Genomic DNA, 23,062 nt, shown 5'->3' on the forward strand with positions numbered 1-23,062 from the left:
GATTCACTGATATATAAAACAATATTATAAATTAGGAACTAAGGTGGTATAATAAATATATATATTCCAAATTTCAAATGAGGCGACTAATTTCAAGTAATTAATTATAACAAGATTTGCGTATTGAACCTTGAGAAGGTTATTGTTCATTACACCACAATTAAGTCCACTAATCAATGATCATAACAAAACATAAACTTTAATAAATAAATTTTTTTTATTTATTAAACCTTAATAGGTTCCAACTTCCAAAATCCAAACCCATTAACATACGAATTGCATATTTGCATACAATTATCTAAAGACCAAAAGTAACTCAACAAATTTCACTAGTTTCAATGATTAATGGATACGAGAAAGAAATAAACCAAAAAATATCAATAAGCAAACCCACTTCAGCAAATGCAATTAACCACTAATCTTGCAAAACCCAGTTGCTCAAATCCACAAATGCACATGATTTCTAAGTTTCCTTAATCAATTACAGCAAAACTACTAATTTTAAGGGTTTGGTCAAACACCCAGAAACTAAGATCTTGATTTCTAGCTACCAAAGTATCTGATTCGATTGATTAAGCAATGGTCAAACATCAGGTATCTTACTAAATACAGTAAATTTGAAGATAAATTTAGAGTAAAAACTGACCTTAAACAATCAATATGAATTCAATACATCATAATTTATTATCAAGAATTCAAGATATAAATCTGTAAACAAATTAACAAAACAAATAGTATGTAAAATATAAGAAATTAAGAAGTAAAAATTCAGTAATTCACCTATAAAGTCACGGAATATGGATGAGTGGATGACGGAGCAGTGGAGCACCGAGCACGGGAGGCCGGAGGCGACGCCTGTGGGACAACCGACAGCGAGAACGGGGGCCGGAGCGGTGAACGGCGGCGACGGCAGCTTACGGGCTGAGGATTTAGGGTAGTTACTTTGATTGTCGTTTGAGATTAGTCAATTTATGATGCTTCAATTGATATTAAAATCAATCTAAAGTTATGGTGCTGATAACGTGTTAAATATGGAAGAGAAATAAAGAGAGATAGGAGAGAAATTGGGGAGAGAATAAATCGGTCTCTCTTATTCCATAGAGTGGGGTATATATATACATACAATATAACAAGGGTTTGCTTAGATAACAATAAACCCTAGATCTAGAATATTCCGGAATGATAAAAGGAGGATAATGGATATCCACACAATATTTCATAACAGCCGTTGATATTTTATTTCAAAACAATGTTTGTTTTTTAATCTTGGGTGTTGGAGGAAAAGCTGTGAGCTCAGTGCAAAGTTGCTATGTAGCATGATAGCATCAGTTAAGCTTTCTTGTAGATCTATGTAAAAATGTGTTGTACAAGTCGTACTCGTACCCATTGCACAAGGCAAGGCTCTCGTGTTAACTGACAAATTTTAGTTCAATAAAAAGGGTTGATGAGGAATTGTGAACCAAAGTCTATTTAGATTAGTGATATGCCCTTCGTTTTTTAAATAGCACTGGGGCACTTGTCCTTGGACCTTGTACCAGTGTACCACCCTCTTAACACAAACACAAATGAACTAACTTCCCAAGTCTACATTCTTTACAGTGTTGCAAACTTGCAATAATGCTAAGACATCAAAGAAATCAGCTCGATATTGGGATACAAATTCTAACTCAACAGATAGTAGCACACTAGCACCATTTCCACCATTAAGGCAGTGTGTGCTGATACAGTGATACTCAAGCTAGCGAATAAGCAGACGAGGACTCTACTACCCAAAGACAGGATTATGATGTCAATTATTTGCTTGATTGAAATACCACTCTTGTTTGGCTGAAGCAGCTTAACAAAGTAAACAAGCCTGCCAATAATGTCTTTTACAATTATCAAAGTTGTATTTATCAGAATAATTGTTACTACACTACTACTCCATATTTATTATATAATCATTATTCATTTATTTTTTGAGACGAAAATCTTGAATCATGCATAATTGTAATTGTACTAATTAATTGCTATCATGAATTTAACCATAAGCCGAAAATACTAGTGAAATGTACAAAATATTGAGCAAGTGCTTAGATTACAATATTACGTACATAGAACGACTAATACACACCTAAACAAGTACATCAGGTGTTCCAAATTCGGAACATTGCTGTTTTGCAACATAACTTTCACAAGACCAAAAATATGCTTCCCTACACAAATACGTAATTCCTAGACTCCTACGGGCTACGGAGTAGTTATTAAACTGCTGGCTGTACGCTAATGCAATTCACTTGTATACGGACCATTAACTTCATCTCCATCATCGGAACTAGAACTCGAGCTCAGCTCCTGTAACATTGATGAGAATTGCCTTGAACGAGTGGTTTGAGAAGTAGATTGTTGTTGAGGATTTGTTGGTTCAGATGTCTGTTGAGAGGATTCTGACATTAAGGGTGTTTCGCCCGGCGTGTATAGTGAGTCAAAGAATGGAAAACTGAATCTGTATGTGACTGAAAGAATGAGATGATGTTTTAATGTAGCCGTTCTTTTTTTTTTGTTAGAAAAATGTAGCCGTTCTTGTTGATACTGATACTGTGATATTTTTAGCAAGGCTTAAACAGTTTTTAATCTATATTTCAAGGAAAAAAAAAAAAACAGTTTTTAATTTTTTTTTTTTTAAATCTATGCTACATAGGCTACATTCATAAATTTCTCAAAATAAATACTCCCTCTATTTTTAAATACTTGCTCCATTTATACATTTTGCACTATTTATTTGTCATACTTTGATTAATGTTTGTAATTTATACAAAAAAATAATATACTCTTGTGAGTACTTGTTAAAATTGTCACAATAAATAGATTATTAATTTTCAATTGTTCGAATTTATACTTATTGATAATTAAAAAAATATTGATAAAAAATTAACATTGACATATGTGCCCAAGAGAAACGGAGGTATTTAAAAACGGAGGGAGTAAGGTATAGGGTGAAACTAATTCGGATAAAAACTGAAAACCGAATCGAACCAAACTGAACCGAATTTTTGATATGTATCAGATTTTTTCTATAATTCGGATCGGATTAGATTGAAAAAAAAAAATAATAAATAAAATTTGGATTTCGATTAGAATTTGGTTTTGGGATTGTAAAAAACCAAAAACTGAATATGAAACCGAATTTCGGCCCGTATATAAGCCCAGCTACTCCTAACCCTTTTGGCAGGCCTTTCCTCCTAAAAAATAAACCCTAATTCTCTCTGATTTTGTTTCTCTTGCTAAAATCATCTTTCCCTCTTCTCTCTTTACAAGTTCAACCTTCAATCCTCATTTCCCATCTTTTTCTTCGTCCGCAGCTTAGAAGAAGGTAGCCACGACCGCCGCTACGGTCACTGCCTCGTTGCCGGCATCAACAAGCACCCTAATAAGGTAGAATAATGCGATGAATGAGCATAATTACATCAAACCATGAAAATGGTTAGTATTCAAGATTTAGTACTAATAATTTGCTGTGTTGTTTATGCCCATGACAAAATTCTGTTCAGGAAATAATTTGAGCTTCTAGTGCGTGAAACTATTTACCAAGAATATGGCATGTAGAGCAATGGATTTGGCAGTGGCAATTCCTTTGGGAATTTGCTCTCCTCAAAAGAGAGATTTTAAGTTGTTCAGGGTCAAGTGCTCTGTTGTTTCTCTCACCGAAAATGCTGCTGTTTCAGGTATTTATTATGAGCATTCTTCTATATTTCAAAGTATTTGCTGAACACATGATACAAATAATAAGACTTATTGCTTTTTAGTTCTTAATTTTTGATTTACTAGTATTGCATATTGCTGACCGACATTGCTAATACTATGTTAAGTAAAGAATTGGATGAGTGGTTTGTAATGCTACTACTTCGTATTATACACTGCTGAAGTGGGTACAGGATTAGCAAACTATGTATACGAGACAAATGCAATTTAAATCTTTGATCACTAACTTAGAATAATTTGACAATAGTTACATCTCCAATAGTCTTTTTTATCATCAGTTGGTTTGCTGCTATTAGTACCCCAAAAGAATAAAACTTTATCACTCACATTTTTGAGATAACACTGTTGATGTGGTGGAAGTTTTTAGGCGACAGAACTAATTAGGTTGTGGTGGAAGGTTAAAGTTTTTAGGCGATGGAACTAATTAGATTGTGGTGGAAGTTTGTAGGTGATGGAAGTAATTAGGTTGTTGTGGAGTGTGGTTGGTTTCATGTGAAAATGGGAACTATTTTTTTTTGGTTTGTTTAGGTGTTGGATCACTTGGGTTGAATATGAGACTTAGATGAGAATGCATCTCTCTCCCTTTGCTGTGTGTGCTTGTGTTTGTAAACGACCTCAAGTCCTCAACGCACACTTTATGTTAATAATTTGTCAATTGTTTGTTACTGCTGCCAACTGAAATCGATATTCTTCAAGAATGCTTAGATTGTTACTGCTCTTTCTGCTCTTTTCCAGTATTCTGTCCAATAATCATATCTGCAATATCATTTCTTTTAAGCCACAGGGTCAGGAGGCAGACCATGGAAGGTATCAGATGCTAGACTTGTGCTAGAGGATGGTACCATTTGGAAGGCCAAGTCATTTGGTGCTGCTGGGACACAAGTTGGTGAAGTGGTCTTCAATACTTCATTAACTGGGTGAGCGGACCCTGACTGTTTAAAAGTTCCCTCATTTGCTGATATTTCATTACCTGCTTCCACCCTTGGCTCGGTTTGTAATCTAAGTGTTTTATATTTCAGGTATCAGGAAATTCTAACTGATCCTAGTTATGCTGGCCAGTTTGTACTGATGACTAACCCTCATATAGGGAATACTGGTGTGAATTTTGGTGAGTAACGTTTATTTCCTCCGATGCATGGAATAGTCGTACATGATTGATGTATCTGTTTTCAATATGCTACGTTTACGCTTCCTCTTTACCTGTTTCCATTTCTGTGCAACATAGTTTACAATTGTTGCCAATTCATCTGTCAAAGATGTGTAACTAGATTAGGATACAATCATTGCAGATGATCAAGAGTCAAGTCAATGCTTTCTTGCTGGTCTGGTGATTAGAAGCTTAAGCATCAGGTTGGACTATTTCCATGATTACCTTAGTGATCGCTTTTCTAAATTTTTCCATATGTGCTTATCTTTTTCTTGTTTCTGCAGCACTTCAAGCTGGAGATGTGTTGAGACACTTGGAGATTATTTATCCAAAAGAAACATCATGGGTATATGTAAGTTAGAAGCCAAAATTTTGAAAATTTTGATTGGCAAAGAACATGCATCAGTAGTTAGTTTTTATTTGCTTGCCTTTTGACTTTCTGTCAAACTGTTTGTGTTGTGGAATAGATGATGTTGACACTCGTGCTATCACCCGTAGATTGAGGGAAGATGGGAGCCTTATTGGTGTGTTGAGCACGGAAGAATCAAAATCAGACAACCAGTTATTAGAAATGGCTCGTTCTTGGGACATTGTTGGTAATGTTTACTTAGTGTTGAAAATGGATTAGGCTTTCTATGTATTGTGATTTTAAGTTCTGGTTACAATTTTGCAGGTGTTGATTTGATAAGTGGTGTTTCATGTCTAGCTCCTTATGAGTGGGTTGATAAAACTGGCAATGATTGGGAATTTAATACAAATGGAAGTCCTGGAGAAACTTTCAAGGTCTGTGTTTTGCTACTACTGCTGTATTGACCCTGTACTTGGTTGTAAAATCTCATTGATCAATTCTGTCTGGCCGTGTTTTCAAAATAAAGGTGGTCGCTTATGATTTTGGTATCAAGCATAACATTTTGAGGCGTCTGGCATCATATGGATGTAAAATTACTGTTGTTCCATCAACATGGCCAGCGTCAGAGACCCTAAAATTGCAACCAGATGGCATTCTATTCAGCAATGGTCCAGGGGATCCTTCAGCAGTTCCATATGCTGTTGATACAGTGAAGGAATTAATTGGACAAGTCCCGATTTTCGGAATTTGTATGGGGCACCAATTGCTGGGTCAGGCATTGGGTGGTAAGACTTATAAAATGAAGTTTGGTCATCATGGAGGAAATCATCCTGTTTGCAATCTGAGAAATGGTCAGGTTGAAATTAGTTCACAGGTACTTTATTCATAAGTGGTTTGTTGGTATCCCGTTATTAATTCTGCATAATTTTTCCTACGAGTTTTGTGCTTCATCTTTTTTCCTTGCGTTGTGTTCCCGCACTCCTCATTTGTTTACTGATGTTTAGAGAACTGGCTATTGGCTCCACAAAATAATTGCTCACTAGTAGTTTATGTATTATTAATTTTTGAAACTATTTCCTGGCTGAAGATGAGGGACTTCTTGATATATGAGCGGAAATGCAGAGTGTGGAGTTTTTAACACTTCGAAGAATAAGAATTAGTGTTATGATATCCTAACATGTTTCCCTAAGATACTTTTGGGTTTGCAACTGATCTTTATGACATACTGTATAGTTTCTGCATAGGTGGATAAGCATATTCTTTGATAGAATTGAGAACGTCTGTAATTATATAATGGTGGAACTTAAAGATTAAATCCATGCATTCAATCTCTGTTTTAAACATATAACAAAATAATCTTCATTGTTTATGTATGATGTGACAGAATCACAACTATGCAGTAGACCCTGCATCACTTCCTGATGGAATTGAAGTGACGCACATCAATCTTAATGACGAAAGCTGTGCCGGTCTTGCGTTTCCGTCAAAGAATATCATGTCCCTCCAATATCACCCTGAGGCATCACCAGGACCCCATGATTCAGACCCTGGTATTTACAGTTTCCATTTAAGATATCTTGATTCACTTCAATCTCACTGCAACATACCCAACCATTTATCCTCTTGTTTATAATCTCTATCATATGCTAACACTAATTGCTGTAGCTTAGTTTCTAGCTCAACATCTGATAGATCGAGTTTAATGCATGAGTTGCTATGTTGGCGGATGGGTGTTTTTTTTTTCCTTTTTCTGAATTGATGTTTCTCTTGTTACAGTTTTTGGAGAATTTGTTGACATGATGAGGCGAGTGAAAGGAAATGCTTGAACTAGTGAGGTTATTGCTATTGTTGGACATGGTTACAAGTCTACATATTCTGCAGTTAAAGTATATCCATTTGCAGAAGATCTTTGCACGATGTCTTTGAAGAACAAGGATCTAGGAACAGGGTGATGTCTTGGAAAATGCTCCTTTGTAGTCTGTTTTGTGAAGTATAAGTTGTTTTGATGCTGCGTAAATCTGTGGTTTTTATTTTGTATCTTAATTCTAGAAAGTCTAGTACAACAGCTAAAACTAGGAAATATGAACTACAAAAGCCCAAATTCTTGCCATGAGATATAATTTCGTGTGCCAAAGACAACTGTGCTAGAAACTTTGTTAAACAAGGGTTCATAACACAGCCACAGGCAAGGTTACAATAGTCATGCACAACTGGCTGGATGTCGAACATTGTATAGCCGGAGCTCTTATTGCCTATGCTAGATTGAATAAACCTCGCTTATGTTCATTGTATGAATGCCCTAACAGAGTTACAGCTTTCTATGTAGTTAATTTTGTACTTTTTTAAGCTCCAAGGCGTTGTTTGAATCTTCTCTTTATTCTGAAAGTGAAGGCTCAGCCGTAGTTTGGAAGCTTGCCTTCGGTTTCTAAATTGTATGAGAACCTTCTATTTTCATTACCAGAAAGCTATTGCTCTAATCTTCAAGCTTTTGTAAACTCTTTATTTACTAAACTCATTATGATTGAAGGGGAAAGACTAGCTTTAGCCTTGTAAAAAAGCTTTTGATTTACAGTATCACTACAGCTTTGCCCAAATAAAAGCTACTCGTAATTTTCTTCTCTCTGTGTATGTTCGTCATGAATCTGGTAATTACAGGTCCATGGAATATTGATAATAAATTTCGGAATTGATTTTTTTTTTTTTTAAAAAAAAAAAAAAAAAAAGCTCATGTTGATCAGTATCATTATTTTCGGAATTTATATTATACAGAATATCTAGTTGATAAGTATCACTAATATATACTCGTATTTAATGCTTAATTATTTCACTTTATAAGATGTATATACATTATACAGTACTAAAGTTGCATCAATATTTCAAATTAATGCCTTGAAAATCTTAACTATAGATTTATTTATATGACTATTATTTACTACTTTCTATGAAGTAGTAACTACAAAAACTTTCATGGCTCAAATACTCTGTATCCTAAAGCTAACCATGGTATCTTCCTCGAAAACATTTTTTTTTCTTAATAATGTTTTGACCTGGTTAAAACGCTAACAACTATCTTAACCGCTACTGCCGAATTACTAGGTCAAGATTTCATCAGCTCTAAAGCTAGCATAGAAACATAGTGAATAAAGCAACCACCACAACTAATAGGCTTAATAACTTTTCCTCACTAAAAAAGGGTTATAACTCGACTTGTCACTATATGCGTAAAATAATTAGGTCGGTCGAATTCAACTACTTGTCAGTTGTCACATTATTTTCAACTCAAATGAAAAGATCCATAAAATGAGTAAGATAGTGTGTAAAATTTTCATTCTAATGGTGCATATTGTTTGATTAAATGTGCAATTTATTTCTAAGTCAAAATTGTTGTGTTTATGTTTTGAATACAATGTACTACCTCCGTTTCATATTTTTTGCAACTTTGGAATATTTTATATCTCACAAATAATACTCCAAACTTGTAAAAAATATGAAACGAAGGTAGGCCCTATTCACTTCAACTTAAAAAAAATAATATTAAGTAAAAATAATTTCAGTTCAATAAAAATAAGTTCAGCTCAGTAAACATAATTTTAGTTCTGTATAAATAGGTCCAGTTTAGTAAAATTCAATAACTATAAAGAAGAAAAATAATACAAAATCAGTAAAAATAATTTTAGTTCAACAAAATTAATTTCAGTTGAGCAAAAATAAGTTCAGTTCAATAAAAATAAGTCCAATTCAGTAAAAATAATTTCAGTTCTGTAAAAATCAGTAACTTTAAAAATGAAATATAACTGAAATTATTTTTGCTGAATTGAAATTATTTTTACTGATTTTCTATTATATTTCTTCTTTATAATTACTGAATTTTACTAAACTGAACTTATTCTTATTGAACTGAACTTATTTTTACTGAATTAAAATTAATTTTACTGAGTTGAAATAATTTTTACTTAATATTATTTTTGTAAAGTGAAGTGAACAGAGCCTTCACTCTATATTGACAATGAGCGCCTAGCCCTTGACTATATGTTACGGAGTAGTGCAAAGGTGTGGACTGTGGAGTAGTAACTTCTAACGTAAGCTTTCGTTAGAGGAGAGAGAGAAAAAAAAAAGGCAGAGCATTTAAAAGTGACCCCAAATTAAACTTCCTCAATTCAACACTTCCCGTTAAAACTCCATTTTCTCTCTCCTCTTCCCCTTTTTTCTCTCTCATATATTTTCCCGCTACTTCATTCTACCCAAAAACTAAACCCTAATTCCCAAAAAAACAAAAAAAAAAATCATTCTTTGTTTTCTCTAATTTGATTCTCTAGCTAGCGGTTACGAATTGTCAGAATTTTGAGGTTAGTTCTTTCCAAAATTAATTTATTAACATTGTGGAGTTATTAATTTATATGATTATGGAAATATTCGTAATTTTGTCAACTGGTAACGGATGAATTTTGTGTCGGTTTTCCAGGAATTTATATTATTCATGAGGTTGAGTTATTAAGTTCAATTTATACGTTGATCGTTTATTTTTGCATTTAATAGTAATTTTTGATTGAAGTTTTTAATTAATATCTACTGAAGAAACAGAGTTTGTGATTATGATGATTTCAGTGAACCTGAATTTTTTGGAATCTGTATGTTTTCGTTGTATTCTTTCAAATTTTGGTGCAGAATTTTTTTTTGTCATTGTGATTTTTGTATGATTTGATCAATAAGACGAACTAGTTGTTGTAATAATTGTTTTTGGGATGATGAAGATGATTGAGGTGAAGAATGAGGATGATGAGTGGAATTTAGGGTCTCCTGATGGTGTTACGATTGCTTCGAATTCGTCGATGTCGTGTTGCAGTTGTGAAAATGCTACCCCGAGATCTACACCATTGCGCGGGTATGCATTTTTCTTAATTTCAAAATTTAAACTTTCATATTCTAGACGATCTACTCGTCCAACCATTTTTCGTATTCCATAAACGCAATTTATGTGAGTAATAATGTTCGCGGTGCAGTGTGTGTATGGGGAGGGTGACTGGGTGAGGGTCGAGTTTTGGTGTAACTTGGCTATATGCATAATTATTTATCAATGTAACAATGTTTATACTTTAGTTTGCCTGTTTGAGGAGGTGTTTTTGTTCTTTAGTGTTGAAATAGCCATTCAAATTATTGGTAGAGGCTGATCCATTGATGTTTGTGTTGATTAGAAGGACAAGTGGTCCGACAAGACGCTCATCGAAGGGTGGGTGGACAGAGGAAGAGGTGAGTGGTGGCTCTTAGATCCTCCATATTTGATAATCATGCTTTAAATTTTACACTAGTTTAGTGTTTGATCAGATGTGTATGTATAGTGACGTAGTGTATGACTTGATTAATACCAATGTGTTTAACCTTGTGTTGGCTTGCTGATCTTGAAAACAGGACAATCTTCTCGCAGCTGCTGTAAAGAAACACAATGCGAAGAATTGGAAAAAAATAGGCGAGTGCCAACCTTTATACATAGTAGTTTCATTTGTTCTTTTAGTACTCTGAATCGTTTAAAAATTTAGTGTTAATTGTTGTAAGAAACTTAGTCTAGTTTATTGAATTTACCATTTTGTTCAGCTGAAATATGATAGGCCTTGATGGCATTGCAATCAGTTTGAATTTAGCTGTTTAACATAAAAAGGTTAAATGCTTGATCAAGGAAATTATGTGTGTTGAATTTTTTACATGGTCAATATGTACTTTAGTTGTATCTAGTAAAGTTCTTGTAGTTGTTTATAAGCTGTTTATTGACTATGTCTTTGAATTTCCTACAGCTGAGCATTTTTCGGGAAGGACGGATGTGCAATGCCTACATCGGTGGCAAAAAGTTCTTAATCCCGAACTGGTTAAAGGACCCTGGACAAAGGAGGTGAATTAAACAATTTAAACTCTTTCTCACTGGAAGCTGCTTCTGGAGACTCGATATTGTGCTTGTTGATATTGCTGATGCCTATAAATATTGTGTTTGATTTACTTATCTATCATCTTTTAGGAGGATGATTGTATCATGGAGATGGTTCAGATGCATGGTTGCAAGAGCTGGTCTGTCATTGCAAAGAGGTTGCCTGGTCGGATAGGCAAGCAATGTCGAGAGAGGTAACAATTGCTCTAGTGCATTATATCCCTGATCCTGGCATGCGAAAATTTATGAATATTGTGTGAAAGGATATGGTGAAATTTTATTTTCCGATCATTACCTTCTGACACATTTTGCCTAGAATGATTTTCTCTGTTCTACTTTTATCAGTTAGACAGCTATGGTTGTTAGCTAAATGTTTACGATGGGAAAGTGCTTGTGCATTATAATTTGCTTGTTTGGGATAAAAGGTTTGGATGGTTAAAAGAGGGATCATCTGGCATTGCCTAATTACTCCCACTACTAATGCTAAATGTTGACAGTAGAAGATAGGCAAAGATTCTAAAATATACTTATTTAAAAATGATGAAAATCGAAAAGGGAAATCTCTGTTTTTTCTAATATGATAGGTAAGAAAAGATTGTTATTTTTTCTGGTCGAAATGTAAATTATATATGTAGCTATTATGATCTCTCTCTCTCTCTCTCTCTCTTTTCTCTTTGTTTCTGCATCTCTGCTCACTAAAAGCAAATAAGAATACAAGGCAATTGGTTAGAGGCAAAAGTTTTGTTTTGTTTAGTTTTGGTTTTTCTTTTTTGCCCCCTCATTTTTGGTTCTCATGTAGGTGGCACAACCATCTTGACCCTGCAATAAAGAAAGATGCCTGGACAGAGGAGGAAGAATCACTTCTTACTTACTATCACCAGAGATATGGCAACAAGTGGGCAGAAATAGCAAGATTTCTTCCAGGAAGGTATTTGTATTCGAATTGGCAATCTTACCATGAACTAAATGCTGACATGGTACAGATTGTTTACTGTTTTGGCGTAGTCAATTTTCAGCAGTAATTATGTTTTGACTTCTTAGTATCGGAAACATGCAGGACAGACAATGCCATAAAAAATCACTGGAATAGCTCTTTGAAAAAGAAGTTGGATGCAAGATCGTCACATGGTTCTACCCAGAGCATAAACAAGACTACATTCGAAACAAACTGTTATGAGGGAAAGTTAGACCTCTGCAGAGTCAAAGCAGCAGCAAATGTTTATGAAGATAGCTGCACAGCATCAATCTATGGTACAGAAACTTGCTCTACTGAATTAGCCCTTGGAAATACTCCTGGAAATTCTTACCGTTCAGAAATTAGACTAGACCGACCAAGCAGGATGTTGTTTGATGAAAAAGATGCTCCTCTTGGTGCAGATCTTCAGCTATCTAGTATAGCTACTGTAGGTTCTCGCTTGAATTTTCCTTCAACAAACTATAAGGCTACACCCTTAACTATGTTATCACTGGAGTCTCCCAAAAGGCCAAGAAGTGGTAGCAAAACTGTTGATCAGGTGTTCAGGAGTTTAGACAAGCCTTTCTTGAGTTTAGGAATGTCTGGTTTCAGTGAGGATGATGCTCAGGGCAAGAAGAAAAACAAAGTTAATGGTATATCTACGGATTCTGAAGATACAAGTTACGGCAGTCTGTGCTATGAGCCTCCTGGAGTAAGAATTTCAGAGACTGGCCAGGTATATGGAGTCAATTATGTAGAGAACAATGATGCTCAAACTAATAGTCCATTGTATTTTTCTACACCACCTAGTCATGTATATACACCTACAAGTAGTGGCAGTCCAGAATCTATATTGAGGAACTCTGCTATGAGCTTTAGCATGCCTTCTATAATAAGAAAGAAAAGTTCAAGTAAATTGAGAAATTCCGTCGAGAAAGGTATGGGAATGCAAGATGTCAGGAAGGCTGAAACTTCAGCAGCTCCTAAGCCTGTTGAGAGATGCCTTGAACTTTCATTTGACATGGAAGCAGATGTTGGTGGAGTGAAATGTGGCGCCTCTGTTGCAACTCCAGGTGATGTTGGCTTGAAGACAATGTCAATATCTTGATATTACCCTATTGGTAACTTCTGATCTGTTGATGCCCTCTCCCCTGAATTGACCTGTTATTTTAATAGCATTTTACAATTTTTTGTTCTTTGTTCCTCTGAAGCCTGATACTATACAGTGGTGTTCAATATCCATAGGTTTTGATATGTGTACATTCTATGAGCTTGTAGGTTGTTTCTTCTTTCTTTCTTTTTTTTTTTTTTTTTATTTTTTTATTCTTCTGTTGCCAACATTCCCGGCCTTCTCCCTAACCCGGCATCACATTGTGTAGGTGTATGGCAGTTTTCAGTAAAGGGACACATTCTAAAATTTCTTTTATATAAGCCATACAGAATTATATCTTGGGATTGCCCTACTTACAGGCCTAAAATCTGTCTAGTTGGTTTTGTGATATTTGACTGGCTGCATGGTAGTGTCAGTTTAAATCTTATCTGATTCAATGTTGCTGATAACATGATTTCTTGTAAATGAAACAATGGCATTGCTAAAGGCTTGCTAAATGAACGCTCAATTGTTGCATTGCCTGCTTAAGGACCAGAAAGTCTTGCTTTACTTTAACTTGCATTTTCTGATGTGTTTTTGATATTATATGGCATACTAATAATATAAGCTGTGTACTTGCAGACTCTGAAGCTGTTTTTTGTGTGGCTGTTGGGCAGTCTAGCAACTTGGACGAGAAAGGTGAGAGTGAGATGAGACTCGACCTAAATAGGTGAAAAGAAAGGCATGTTTTAAACTTTGGCCTTACAATAAATGGAAATGTAAATTTTTTAGAACTGGTAGCTCCTTAGATAACAAAATTTTGGAAAACATTCATAAAAATTGTACATATTATCTTCTAATAAAATTGGTTGTACCGAAGGAAGAAGTTGGGAACCATGGTAATATTCAAGGATGTAACGAAGCTCTCTGTTGGTGTTCCATTAGCTTTCTAGAGCATACTGACCCAATTTTAATGTGCTTGGCGGCTTGGCGCCTGTATCTTGGCAATAAGGTGTTTTGTAACCTGTTTAGTTCACCAGTGAGACAATCTTTGAAGAAATAAAAAAGGAGATCTCTTACTCATTGAATTTATCTGCTGTTTTATGGACACTTCTCATTAACTCTTTGAGAGAAAGCCATTAAGGAAAAGTGTTATGTTATGGTCATATGGATGTACATGGTTTATTCAAGAACTGTTTTGGCGTATAATACGTCGTATAACAGTCGAGATATCATTGCTTCCCGTCCCAAACTGTCAAGTTTGACATGTTACGGTTATTGAAATACAATTTTGATCATCGATATATTTAATTACGTAATATGAAGTATTATAAAAAAAAATTAATATTTTAAAAATAGTGATCTAAAGTAACAATATCAGAATTGATAATTTTTTTCCCCTGTATGGTTGTCAATTTTGTTATAAATGTTGTCAAAATGTATTGTTAAATTTGTTATGATATATAACAAACTAACATTTAATTTGAGACGGAGGAAGTACATCATTTATATGTATAATTTATCAAGGTATACGAGTAACATGACGTACATGTATAAATTTTATGGATAGCCAATAAGTGACATATCTGTTGAGAAAAATTACAAGTGAAGTTCACATGAGCATGTAAACTAGTACAATAATTTGTAATAAAGTACAATCATGCAAAATATTTTAATAAGAAAATTTGCCTATAAAAAGGCAAATTCACTATTGTGAACTATACAAGCAAAATGTAACCAGAGCTATACTACCACACTATTTTTACTTATTTACTTCTTTTACTCTCCAACATCTTTCTATTGGTAAAATATTTATATGTTATCAGCACCAATTTTAGTTAGTTAGATATATTTATACCTACTTTTCAAAATTTATAACAAATAATACTATTTATTTCTAAATGTTTTGAGGAGTATGCTCTACAGTTGCCCATATTTGAGATATTTTATATCAGAAACTCAAACATTTACTATATCATATATATTGTGGAAATTATATTTCAAAAACAATGGTGAAAAAAATTTCTTACTTATGAAATTATTACTATCCTCCCTTGTTCTTTTTTATTCAACTCATGTTGGTACTTTGGTTTTTGTGTGATTCTTACATGTTGATATTACATACTCACCTTTTACGTAAAATTTGATTTTAGTTATTACAATTGCTTAGTACTCCCTCCGTCCCTTTATTTTTGCCCCATTGTCATTTTTTGGGTCAAACTTTGAAAACTTTGACCATAAATTGCCGTTAATCTATATACAATAATATAGTCATGAGTAGTCTTGTTAGATTTGTCTCGTTGTATATTTTACTAATATCATGTTTTTATAATTTTCACGTGTATAGACATAAAGATATAAACGTTTTAAGACGCGTCTTGGAGACCGTGTATATTTAAATGGGGCAATAAAATAGAAACAGAGGGAGTAGTAACTTTGCATGCATATTATTGACAAAAAGATGCAACCTTTTTATACTTATTACTTTTTTTCATTTACGTACTTTTTTAGTTTCTTTCCGTTTTCGAACCCATTATATTTTATAGATATTAGGACTCTCGGACCACTATGGCTTGCATTCCCAGTGTGATAACCTTTCATAATTATAAATATTTATATTTGGACCATAATTTTTTGCTAATACATTAGACTATTATATGATATTTTTACAGTTGTACAAAATAGTAACGGATAAACCTACCTCTATAAAAGGCAGATTTTTCTCCGATTTCACCACAAATCTCTTATCCCTTCCCACTTTTTATCCAAAAATCACCCCTTCTTCTCCAATATGTTTCCCGCCGACGGCAACCAAAAACACCCACATCTTCACTTTTGAGGAAGATCTAAGGAAAATAAAACAATTTTTTTTCTAATTATGACGCTTGTAGTTCTGTTAGTAGCAATATTAATTTTTGTCATTATGTACAAATGAAGCCCATTTATTTTGTCGTTTCGGTAGATTAAAAGCTTGTTTTTGTTTTATTATGTTGTTTTGCTGTTATTAGTCATCATTGTATAATATTATCGTTATTATTATAATTATTGTTACTACTGTTGTTGTTGTCGTTTTGCTGTTTTTGCGACTAATATGATTTTTTTTGCCTAATTATATAATTACTCAGAGTAATAAACCAAGGGGAAGAAAAGAACTATATTATTTATGGTTTATTATTGTTAAATAAATTTAATTATCACGTGTTTCATTAACAAACTATAAATATGGAAGAATTAAACATATGTGTTGTACATATGATTTATTATTATAGAACAATTATCACATAATTTGTTGTAGTTAAAATGGGAGATCTTATGAAAAGACAATTCAGCATTCTAGATTTATCTGGAAAGAAATTTTTTGAATGGAAAGTGGATGCCATGATGAATTTGAAAGCTCAAGGGTTGGAGCACACTATTAAAGATAATAAAATTCCTTCTGGTCAAACAACAACTGATACTACCACTTCTGCAATGACGGTTGTAAAACCTGTTATTGAACAAGAAAAGGCAAAAGCCTTAGTGTTAGTAAGGCATCATTTACATGAGGCCTTAAAACTGAGTACATGATGGTTGAAAATCCCAAAGAATTATACGATTGCCTTAATAAAAGATTTGGACTCCACAAAAGGGTGCTCCTTCCTAAGACATTATTTGACTGGACAAATTTACGGTTTCAGGATTTTAAATCTGTAATTGATTACAATTCAACCATACATGAGATAGTATCTATATTGAGATATTATGATCATCTAGTCATCGATGAATAGATAATTGAAAAAACACTCACTATCTTTCATGCAAGCAACATACTGTTGTAAGAACAATATCGTGAAAGAGGTTTTAAAAAGTTTAATGAATTGATGAGTATATTGCTTGTTGCTGAACAAAATAATAATCTTTTGTTGAAAATCATAATCTTAGACCAACTGGGTCATTAGCCACTCATGAAGCAAATGCAACAAATTCCTATCTACCCGAGACAAATGCTACACAAAGAGGTGGACGTGGAAATTACAATGGTCGTGGAAGAGGCCGTGGACGTGGTAGAAATAATTTTCAAAGAAACAATAATTTCAAAAATTCTGAGAAACAGAAGGGACAGTCATCTGGAAGCCACAAACAAACTCCTTCAAAAGAAAAAGACACATGTTATAGATGTGGCATGACAGGGCATTGGGGACATACTTGTCGTATGGCCAAACATTTGGTATATCTTTACCAAGCTTTTGTAAAAGGCAAAGGGAAAAATGCAGAAGCAAATTATGTTTACGAAGAAAATGCTCCTTGTCCCAGCCTTGATGTGTCTGATTATTTCATGGATAATGCTGAAATTGGAAATGATTTCATCATTGGAGAAAATAACAATGCTTAGATTTCCCATCTACTAATGTAAAATATATTATGTTTTAATGTATTTTCTTTTATGTAATGTATTTTAAATTTCTAGTCATGTACTTTTAATTTCTATCATCAATAAAAGTTTGTATGATATTATTCTAAACTAATCTCATATTTATCTTAAGAAGATATGGATCTGACCGAAGTTGGTTCCAAATATCAATGCCTTTTGGACAAACAATGGAACAACACATACTATCTTGAAGGATAGAAAATATTTTTCACAACTACACTTGTTTCAAGCAAATGTAAACACTATTTCCGGGTCAGCTAAATTAATTGAAGGATCTGGAAAGACTTGTATAGTGTTTCCAAATGGAACAAAATTGATAATCAATAATGCTTTATATTTGAGTAAATCTCGAAGAAATCTCATAAGCTTTAAAGAAGTACGCCAAAATGGCTATCATTTAGAAACAATGACAACAGGTCAAAAGGAGTATTTATGCCTCACGGTAGGAAAATATGGCAAGAAACACATTTATGAGAAATTGCCAGCATATTCTTCGGGGTTATATCGTATAAACATACGATCCGTGGAATTTAATATGATATCTAACCAGAAGTTAGATGACAAATATTTGATTATTTTATGCCATGATCGTTTGGGACATCCAGCAACTGGGATGATGTAAAGAATAATAGCAAATTCAGTTGGACATTCAATAAGAAATGTCAAATTCCTCGATTGGATGAATTAACATGCTCTGCATGTTCACTTGGCAAATTAATAATAAGACCATCTATGAACAAAATTGCTATTGAATCTCCAAAATTCTTGGAAAGAATTCAGGAAGATATTTGTGGGCCAATTAATCTGGCATGTGGACCATTTCGATATTTCATGGTTTCAATTGATGCTTCTACATGATGGTCACATGTTAGTCTGCTTTCAAGTAGAAATGTTGCCTTTGCAAAATTACTTGCCCAAATTATCAAATTAAGAGCTCAATTCCCAGATCATACAATAAAGAAAATAAGACTCGACAACGCTGGGGAATTTACATCCCAAACATTTAATGATTATTGTATGTCAATTGGAATTGTTGTTGAACACCCAATAGCTCATGTTCATACACAAAATGGTCTAGCTGAATCACTAATTAAGAGATTACAATTGATTGCAAGACCAATATTAATGAGGTCAAAATTGTCATCATCTGCTTAGGGACATGCTATAATACATACAGCAGCACTAATCAGATTGAGACCTACAGCTTATCATAAATTCTCACCACTACAAGTTGTTTGTGGTCGAGAACCAAGTATCTCACATTTGAAAATCTTTGGTTGTGCTGTATATGTTCCCATTGCTCCACCCCACCGAACAAAAATGGGTCCACAAAGAAGGCTGATAATTTATGTCGGTTTGAATCCCCTTCTATCATCAAATATCTTGAACCATTGACTGGTGACTTATTTACGGTTAGATTTGTCGACTGTCACTTTAATGAAACAATATTCCAAGCCTTTGGGGGAGAGAAAGTGGGCCCACGCAAGAAAAAAATAGAAGTTATTTGGAATGCAACACAACTGTTGATGTTAGACCCACGAACAAATATGTGTGAACAAGAAGTCAAGAAAATTGTTCATTTACAAAGTGTTGCAAATCAATTGCCTGATGCATTTGTAGACACAAAGAAGGTGATAAAATCACATATACCGGCAGAAAATGCCCTTGCACGTATTGAAATTCCAACCAGCAATAAGGGCATTGGAAATGAATCTCAAGCACGCAGAAAGAGTAGGAGAGCACTTGGTTCAAAAGATTCTAAGCCAAGTAAATTGAAAAGATTGGATGGAATAGAAAATGGGACTAATGACGTTCCCCCGTCAGAAGATCAAGAAAGACCAAATGTGGATGAAAGTAAGGAAAATGATGATAATCCAAAAGGGGAAGAACAAGAAGACAACCCTACGGGGAATGAATAAGATGACAAAGACATCGATAACAATGAAATTTCAATGAATTATGTCTCTACCAAGACTCAGTGGAATAGGAAAGATATTATCGTGGATGAAATATTTGCAAATTCCATCGCAATTGACATTGTGTCTGATGAAAATGATGTTGAATCAAGAACAGTGGAAGAATGTTGACACAGGAGTGATTGGCCAAAGTGGAAGGAGGCAATGCTGACTGAGTTAAAGTCACTTGAAAAACGAGAAGTTTTCGGAAAAATAACTCTTACACCAGCAGGTGTAAAACCCGTTGGATACAAATGGGTATTTGTGAGAAAACGTAATGAGAAAAATGAGATAGGTAGATACAAGGCAAGACTTGTAGCCCAAGGATTTTCTCAAATTCCAAGGATTGATTATGAAGAAACATATTCTCCAGTAGTTGATGCAAAAGGACTGCAAATGCAATTAATGGATGTAGTGACTGCGTATTTGTATAGGTCACTCGATACAAACATTTACATGAAAGTCCCTGAAGGACTAAAACTACCAGAAAACCACAAGCATAGACAATTACTTTCCATAAAATTAAAAAGGTCACTTTATGGATTGAAACGATCTGGAAGGATGTGGTATAATTGTCTCAGTGAATACCTTATGAGAGAAGGGTTAAAAAACAATCAAACTAGTCCCTGTATTTTCATAAAGCGATCACAATCAGGATTCGTTATTATTGCAGTTTATGTTGATGATTTGAATATCATTGGAACCCCAAATGAACTTGAGAAAACTGCAAAATACTTGATAAAAGAATTTGAGATTAAAGATCTTGGAAAAACTAAATTTTGCCTTGGATTGCAAATTGAGCACTTGAGTCATGGTATTTTTGTCCATCAATCAAACTATACAGAAAGAGTTTTGAAAAGATTCTTCATGGACAAAGGAACTCCAATCAACTTCCCAATGGTTGTTTGTTATTTGAATATGAAAAACGATCCATTCAAATCACGAGAGGAAAATGAAGAAATTCTGGGTCCAGAAGTACCATACTTAAGTGCAATTGGAGCCTTAATGTACTTAGCTAACAACACTAGACCCGACATAGCTTTCTCTGTGAACTTGTTAGCCAGGCACAACAATGCACCGAAATAGGCATTGGAAGGGAGTCCGACACTTACTCCGATACCTACGAGGGACACAAGACCTTGGTTTATATTATCAATCGAAACCAGATGATGCTCTCATTGGGTATGTAGACGCTGGATACTTATCGAATCCTCAAAATGCCAAGTCACAAACTGGATATCTGTTCACTTATGGTGGCACTGCAATATCATGGAAATCAACAAAGCAGGCATTGACTACGACATCCTCAAATCATGAAGAATTGATAGCCCTTTATGAAGCAGGACGAGAATGTGTATAGCTGAGATCGATGATTAGTAATATCCAAGGAGAGTGTGGAATGAAAGAAATAACAGAAAATCCAACCATCATCTTTGAAAACAATACAACATGCATCTCTCAAGTAACTGAAGGATATATTAAGGGAGATAGATCAAAACATATATCCCCAAAATTATTCTTCACACATGATCTGCAAAAGGATGAGGAAATAGATATCCAGCAAATTCAGTCTTGTGACAACCTTGCCAACCGATTCACCAAATCACTTCCTTCTAAGAAATTTAAGCAATTAGTTCACAAAAATTGGAATGCGACATCTTCGTGAACTATGCTTAAATCAGGGGGAGTATTATATACACTGCACTCTTTTTCCCTTCGATTAGGTTTATATCCCACTGGATTTTTCCTGACAAGGTTTTTAACGAGGCAGTATACCAAAACATATAATACAATAATATCGTTGTACTCTTTTTCCCTAGCTATGGTTTTTATCCCATAGGGTTTTTACCTAGCAAGGTTTTTAATGAGGCAACTCACACCCCATTTCATGTGACCATTCAAGGGGGAGTGTTAAGAAAAATTACAAGTGAAGTTCACATGAACATGTAAACTAGTACAATAATTTGTAACAAGTACAATCATGCAAAATATTTTAATAAGAAAATTTGCCTATAAAAAGACAATTTCACTATTATGAACTATACAAGCAAAATATAACCGGAGAAATACTACTACACTACTTTTACTTCTTTACTTCGTTTACTCTCCAACATCTTTCTATTGGTAAAATATTTAACAAAATTTATATATTTGTCCAACTACACATGATCTTGATTATCCACAAATATTAACACACTTTTTTTTTTAATTTATGAAACATATGATTGGCGAGAATTATGTTGTTTCAAATCCCTCAATAGATGAGTATGCAACAGGTATGCTTATTCACGAATTTACCTAATTAGTACTCAACCCAATCTGTTTCCTTCTTACTGGCAGGATGTACTGTATTATTTTTGATAAATTGTTATTGTCTACGGAGTATAACATTATTCTGCATGTAATAAATGCATACGTAGTATGTTTTGTTAGGCCTAGAAGTAAGGTTAAGCAAAATTGTCGTTTAATTAAGCTATGTAATTGGTTCGTTTAGTTTCGTCTCTTTTTGGTGAAAACGTAGCTTTTATAAACCTACACCATCACCCTCACCGGACCGGAACTCTCCCAAGGGTGCCAGCTCGGGGGGAGGATCATACAGGGAGGATTCCCTTTCTCCCGTAATTCATAACTCTCATCATAGGCCGAGTCACTCTCGGTCTAGCAGGGGTCAGTCCGATCATAGGACACATTCAGTGCCCCAAAGCCAACCATCGACCGTCCGCTCTCATTCTCATACTCAGCCGAGGACCCCTTTGACGGGGCCCAGCTCGGAGGAGGTGGCAAGAGCGCTGGCAGTGCTCATGGAGGCAATGAGGGCACAAAATATGGCCACCTCGCGATCGAACTCCTCCGCCTACCCGGCATCAGCGGAGGAAGCTAGACCATGATGGTGGGAAACTTCCTTCCTTCCGGGAACTGGAAGAGTGGGAAGAGGATACCTGGAAAACTGAAAAAGAGAGGAAAAAGAACCCTCAATTCTTCAGAGGATCCTCGACCTCCCGACAGGAAACGCATAAGAGCAGCAGCTCAGCTTCTCGGCCAGAATCTGCTCGCCAAGAACAACCTGAGACTGTTCGCCGAAGTGTTCTCGACCGACTCGGCGGCAAGGAACCGAGCGTGCACAGTCGCCTCTCGTTCCCTGCAGCCGAGGCCCAGACTTCCTAGCCAGGGACGAAAACCACTCCTACCTCTCTAAGAGGGCGGAGCGCGGTCCCTTCGGCCAGGAACAAGGGCAAAGCCGTTATGCTACCCGCCAGTTCCCCATTCGAGCAATGGATACTGGAAGAGCACGTGCCCACGGTTAAAATACCGTCGCACATCACATATGATGGGACTTCGGATCCGAAGGACCACGTTGCCTCGTATGAGGCTCATATGCATCTTTGCCCCAGATCCGAAGCGACTTGGTGCAAATATTTCCAACCACTCTCAAGGGGGTCGCGCAAGCATGGATCTCCAAGGGAGTAAAGCAAGGCTCTATAACAGGGTGGGATGATCTG

At 34.9% G+C, this 23,062-nt stretch overlaps 2 protein-coding genes across 3 annotated transcripts; both read left to right on the plus strand.

Moving 5' to 3' along the window:
* The first annotated feature begins 3,205 nt into the window (after nt 1-3,205).
* LOC110719480 (carbamoyl-phosphate synthase small chain, chloroplastic-like) lies at nt 3,206-7,715 on the plus strand. Of its 2 annotated transcripts, none has more exons than XM_021898434.1 (11): nt 3,206-3,414; nt 3,531-3,704; nt 4,526-4,658; nt 4,761-4,849; nt 5,031-5,091; nt 5,173-5,240; nt 5,356-5,484; nt 5,562-5,671; nt 5,764-6,111; nt 6,622-6,787; nt 7,014-7,715. In XM_021898434.1, the coding sequence occupies exons 2-11, from the start codon at nt 3,575-3,577 to the stop codon at nt 7,061-7,063; spliced, it is 1,284 nt and encodes a 427-aa protein (XP_021754126.1). In that variant the 5' UTR covers nt 3,206-3,414; nt 3,531-3,574; the 3' UTR covers nt 7,064-7,715. The 2 variants fall into 2 exon arrangements, with proteins under 2 accessions (XP_021754126.1, XP_021754125.1); XM_021898433.1 differs by having other exon boundaries at nt 3,207-3,414; nt 4,520-4,658.
* Nucleotides 7,716-9,388: 1,673 nt separating this feature from the next.
* On the plus strand, nt 9,389-14,305 carry LOC110719481 (transcription factor MYB3R-5-like). The gene is made up of 9 exons (XM_021898435.1): nt 9,389-9,583; nt 9,989-10,119; nt 10,430-10,484; nt 10,644-10,701; nt 11,024-11,118; nt 11,242-11,345; nt 11,951-12,079; nt 12,209-13,227; nt 13,839-14,305. Exons 2-8 carry the CDS (start codon nt 9,989-9,991, stop codon nt 13,212-13,214), a joined length of 1,578 nt encoding a protein of 525 aa, XP_021754127.1. The 5' UTR covers nt 9,389-9,583; the 3' UTR covers nt 13,215-13,227; nt 13,839-14,305.
* The last annotated feature ends 8,757 nt before the right edge of the window (nt 14,306-23,062 follow it).

Source organism: Chenopodium quinoa, unplaced genomic scaffold (assembly GCF_001683475.1).
Source record: "Chenopodium quinoa cultivar QQ74 unplaced genomic scaffold, ASM168347v1, whole genome shotgun sequence".
Lineage (NCBI taxonomy): Eukaryota > Viridiplantae > Streptophyta > Magnoliopsida > Caryophyllales > Amaranthaceae > Chenopodium > Chenopodium quinoa.

What these genes read in the sequence shown, in the direction of transcription:
- LOC110719481 (XM_021898435.1), top strand. Translation starts at nt 9,989, where the DNA reads ATGATTGAGGTGAAGAATGAGGATGATGAGTGGAATTTAGGGTCTCCT. An exon ending in GTGGGTGGACAGAGGAAGAG is followed by an intron (nt 10,485 to 10,643) that starts GTGAGTGGTGGC and finishes TCTTGAAAACAG; the next exon opens with GACAATCTTCTCGCAGCTGC. An exon ending in GCAAGATTTCTTCCAGGAAG is followed by an intron (nt 12,080 to 12,208) that starts GTATTTGTATTC and finishes GGAAACATGCAG; the next exon opens with GACAGACAATGCCATAAAAA.
- LOC110719480 (XM_021898433.1), top strand. Translation starts at nt 3,575, where the DNA reads ATGGCATGTAGAGCAATGGATTTGGCAGTGGCAATTCCTTTGGGAATT. An exon ending in GAATACTGGTGTGAATTTTG is followed by an intron (nt 4,850 to 5,030) that starts GTGAGTAACGTT and finishes CAATCATTGCAG; the next exon opens with ATGATCAAGAGTCAAGTCAA. An exon ending in ATTAGAAGCTTAAGCATCAG is followed by an intron (nt 5,092 to 5,172) that starts GTTGGACTATTT and finishes TTGTTTCTGCAG; the next exon opens with CACTTCAAGCTGGAGATGTG.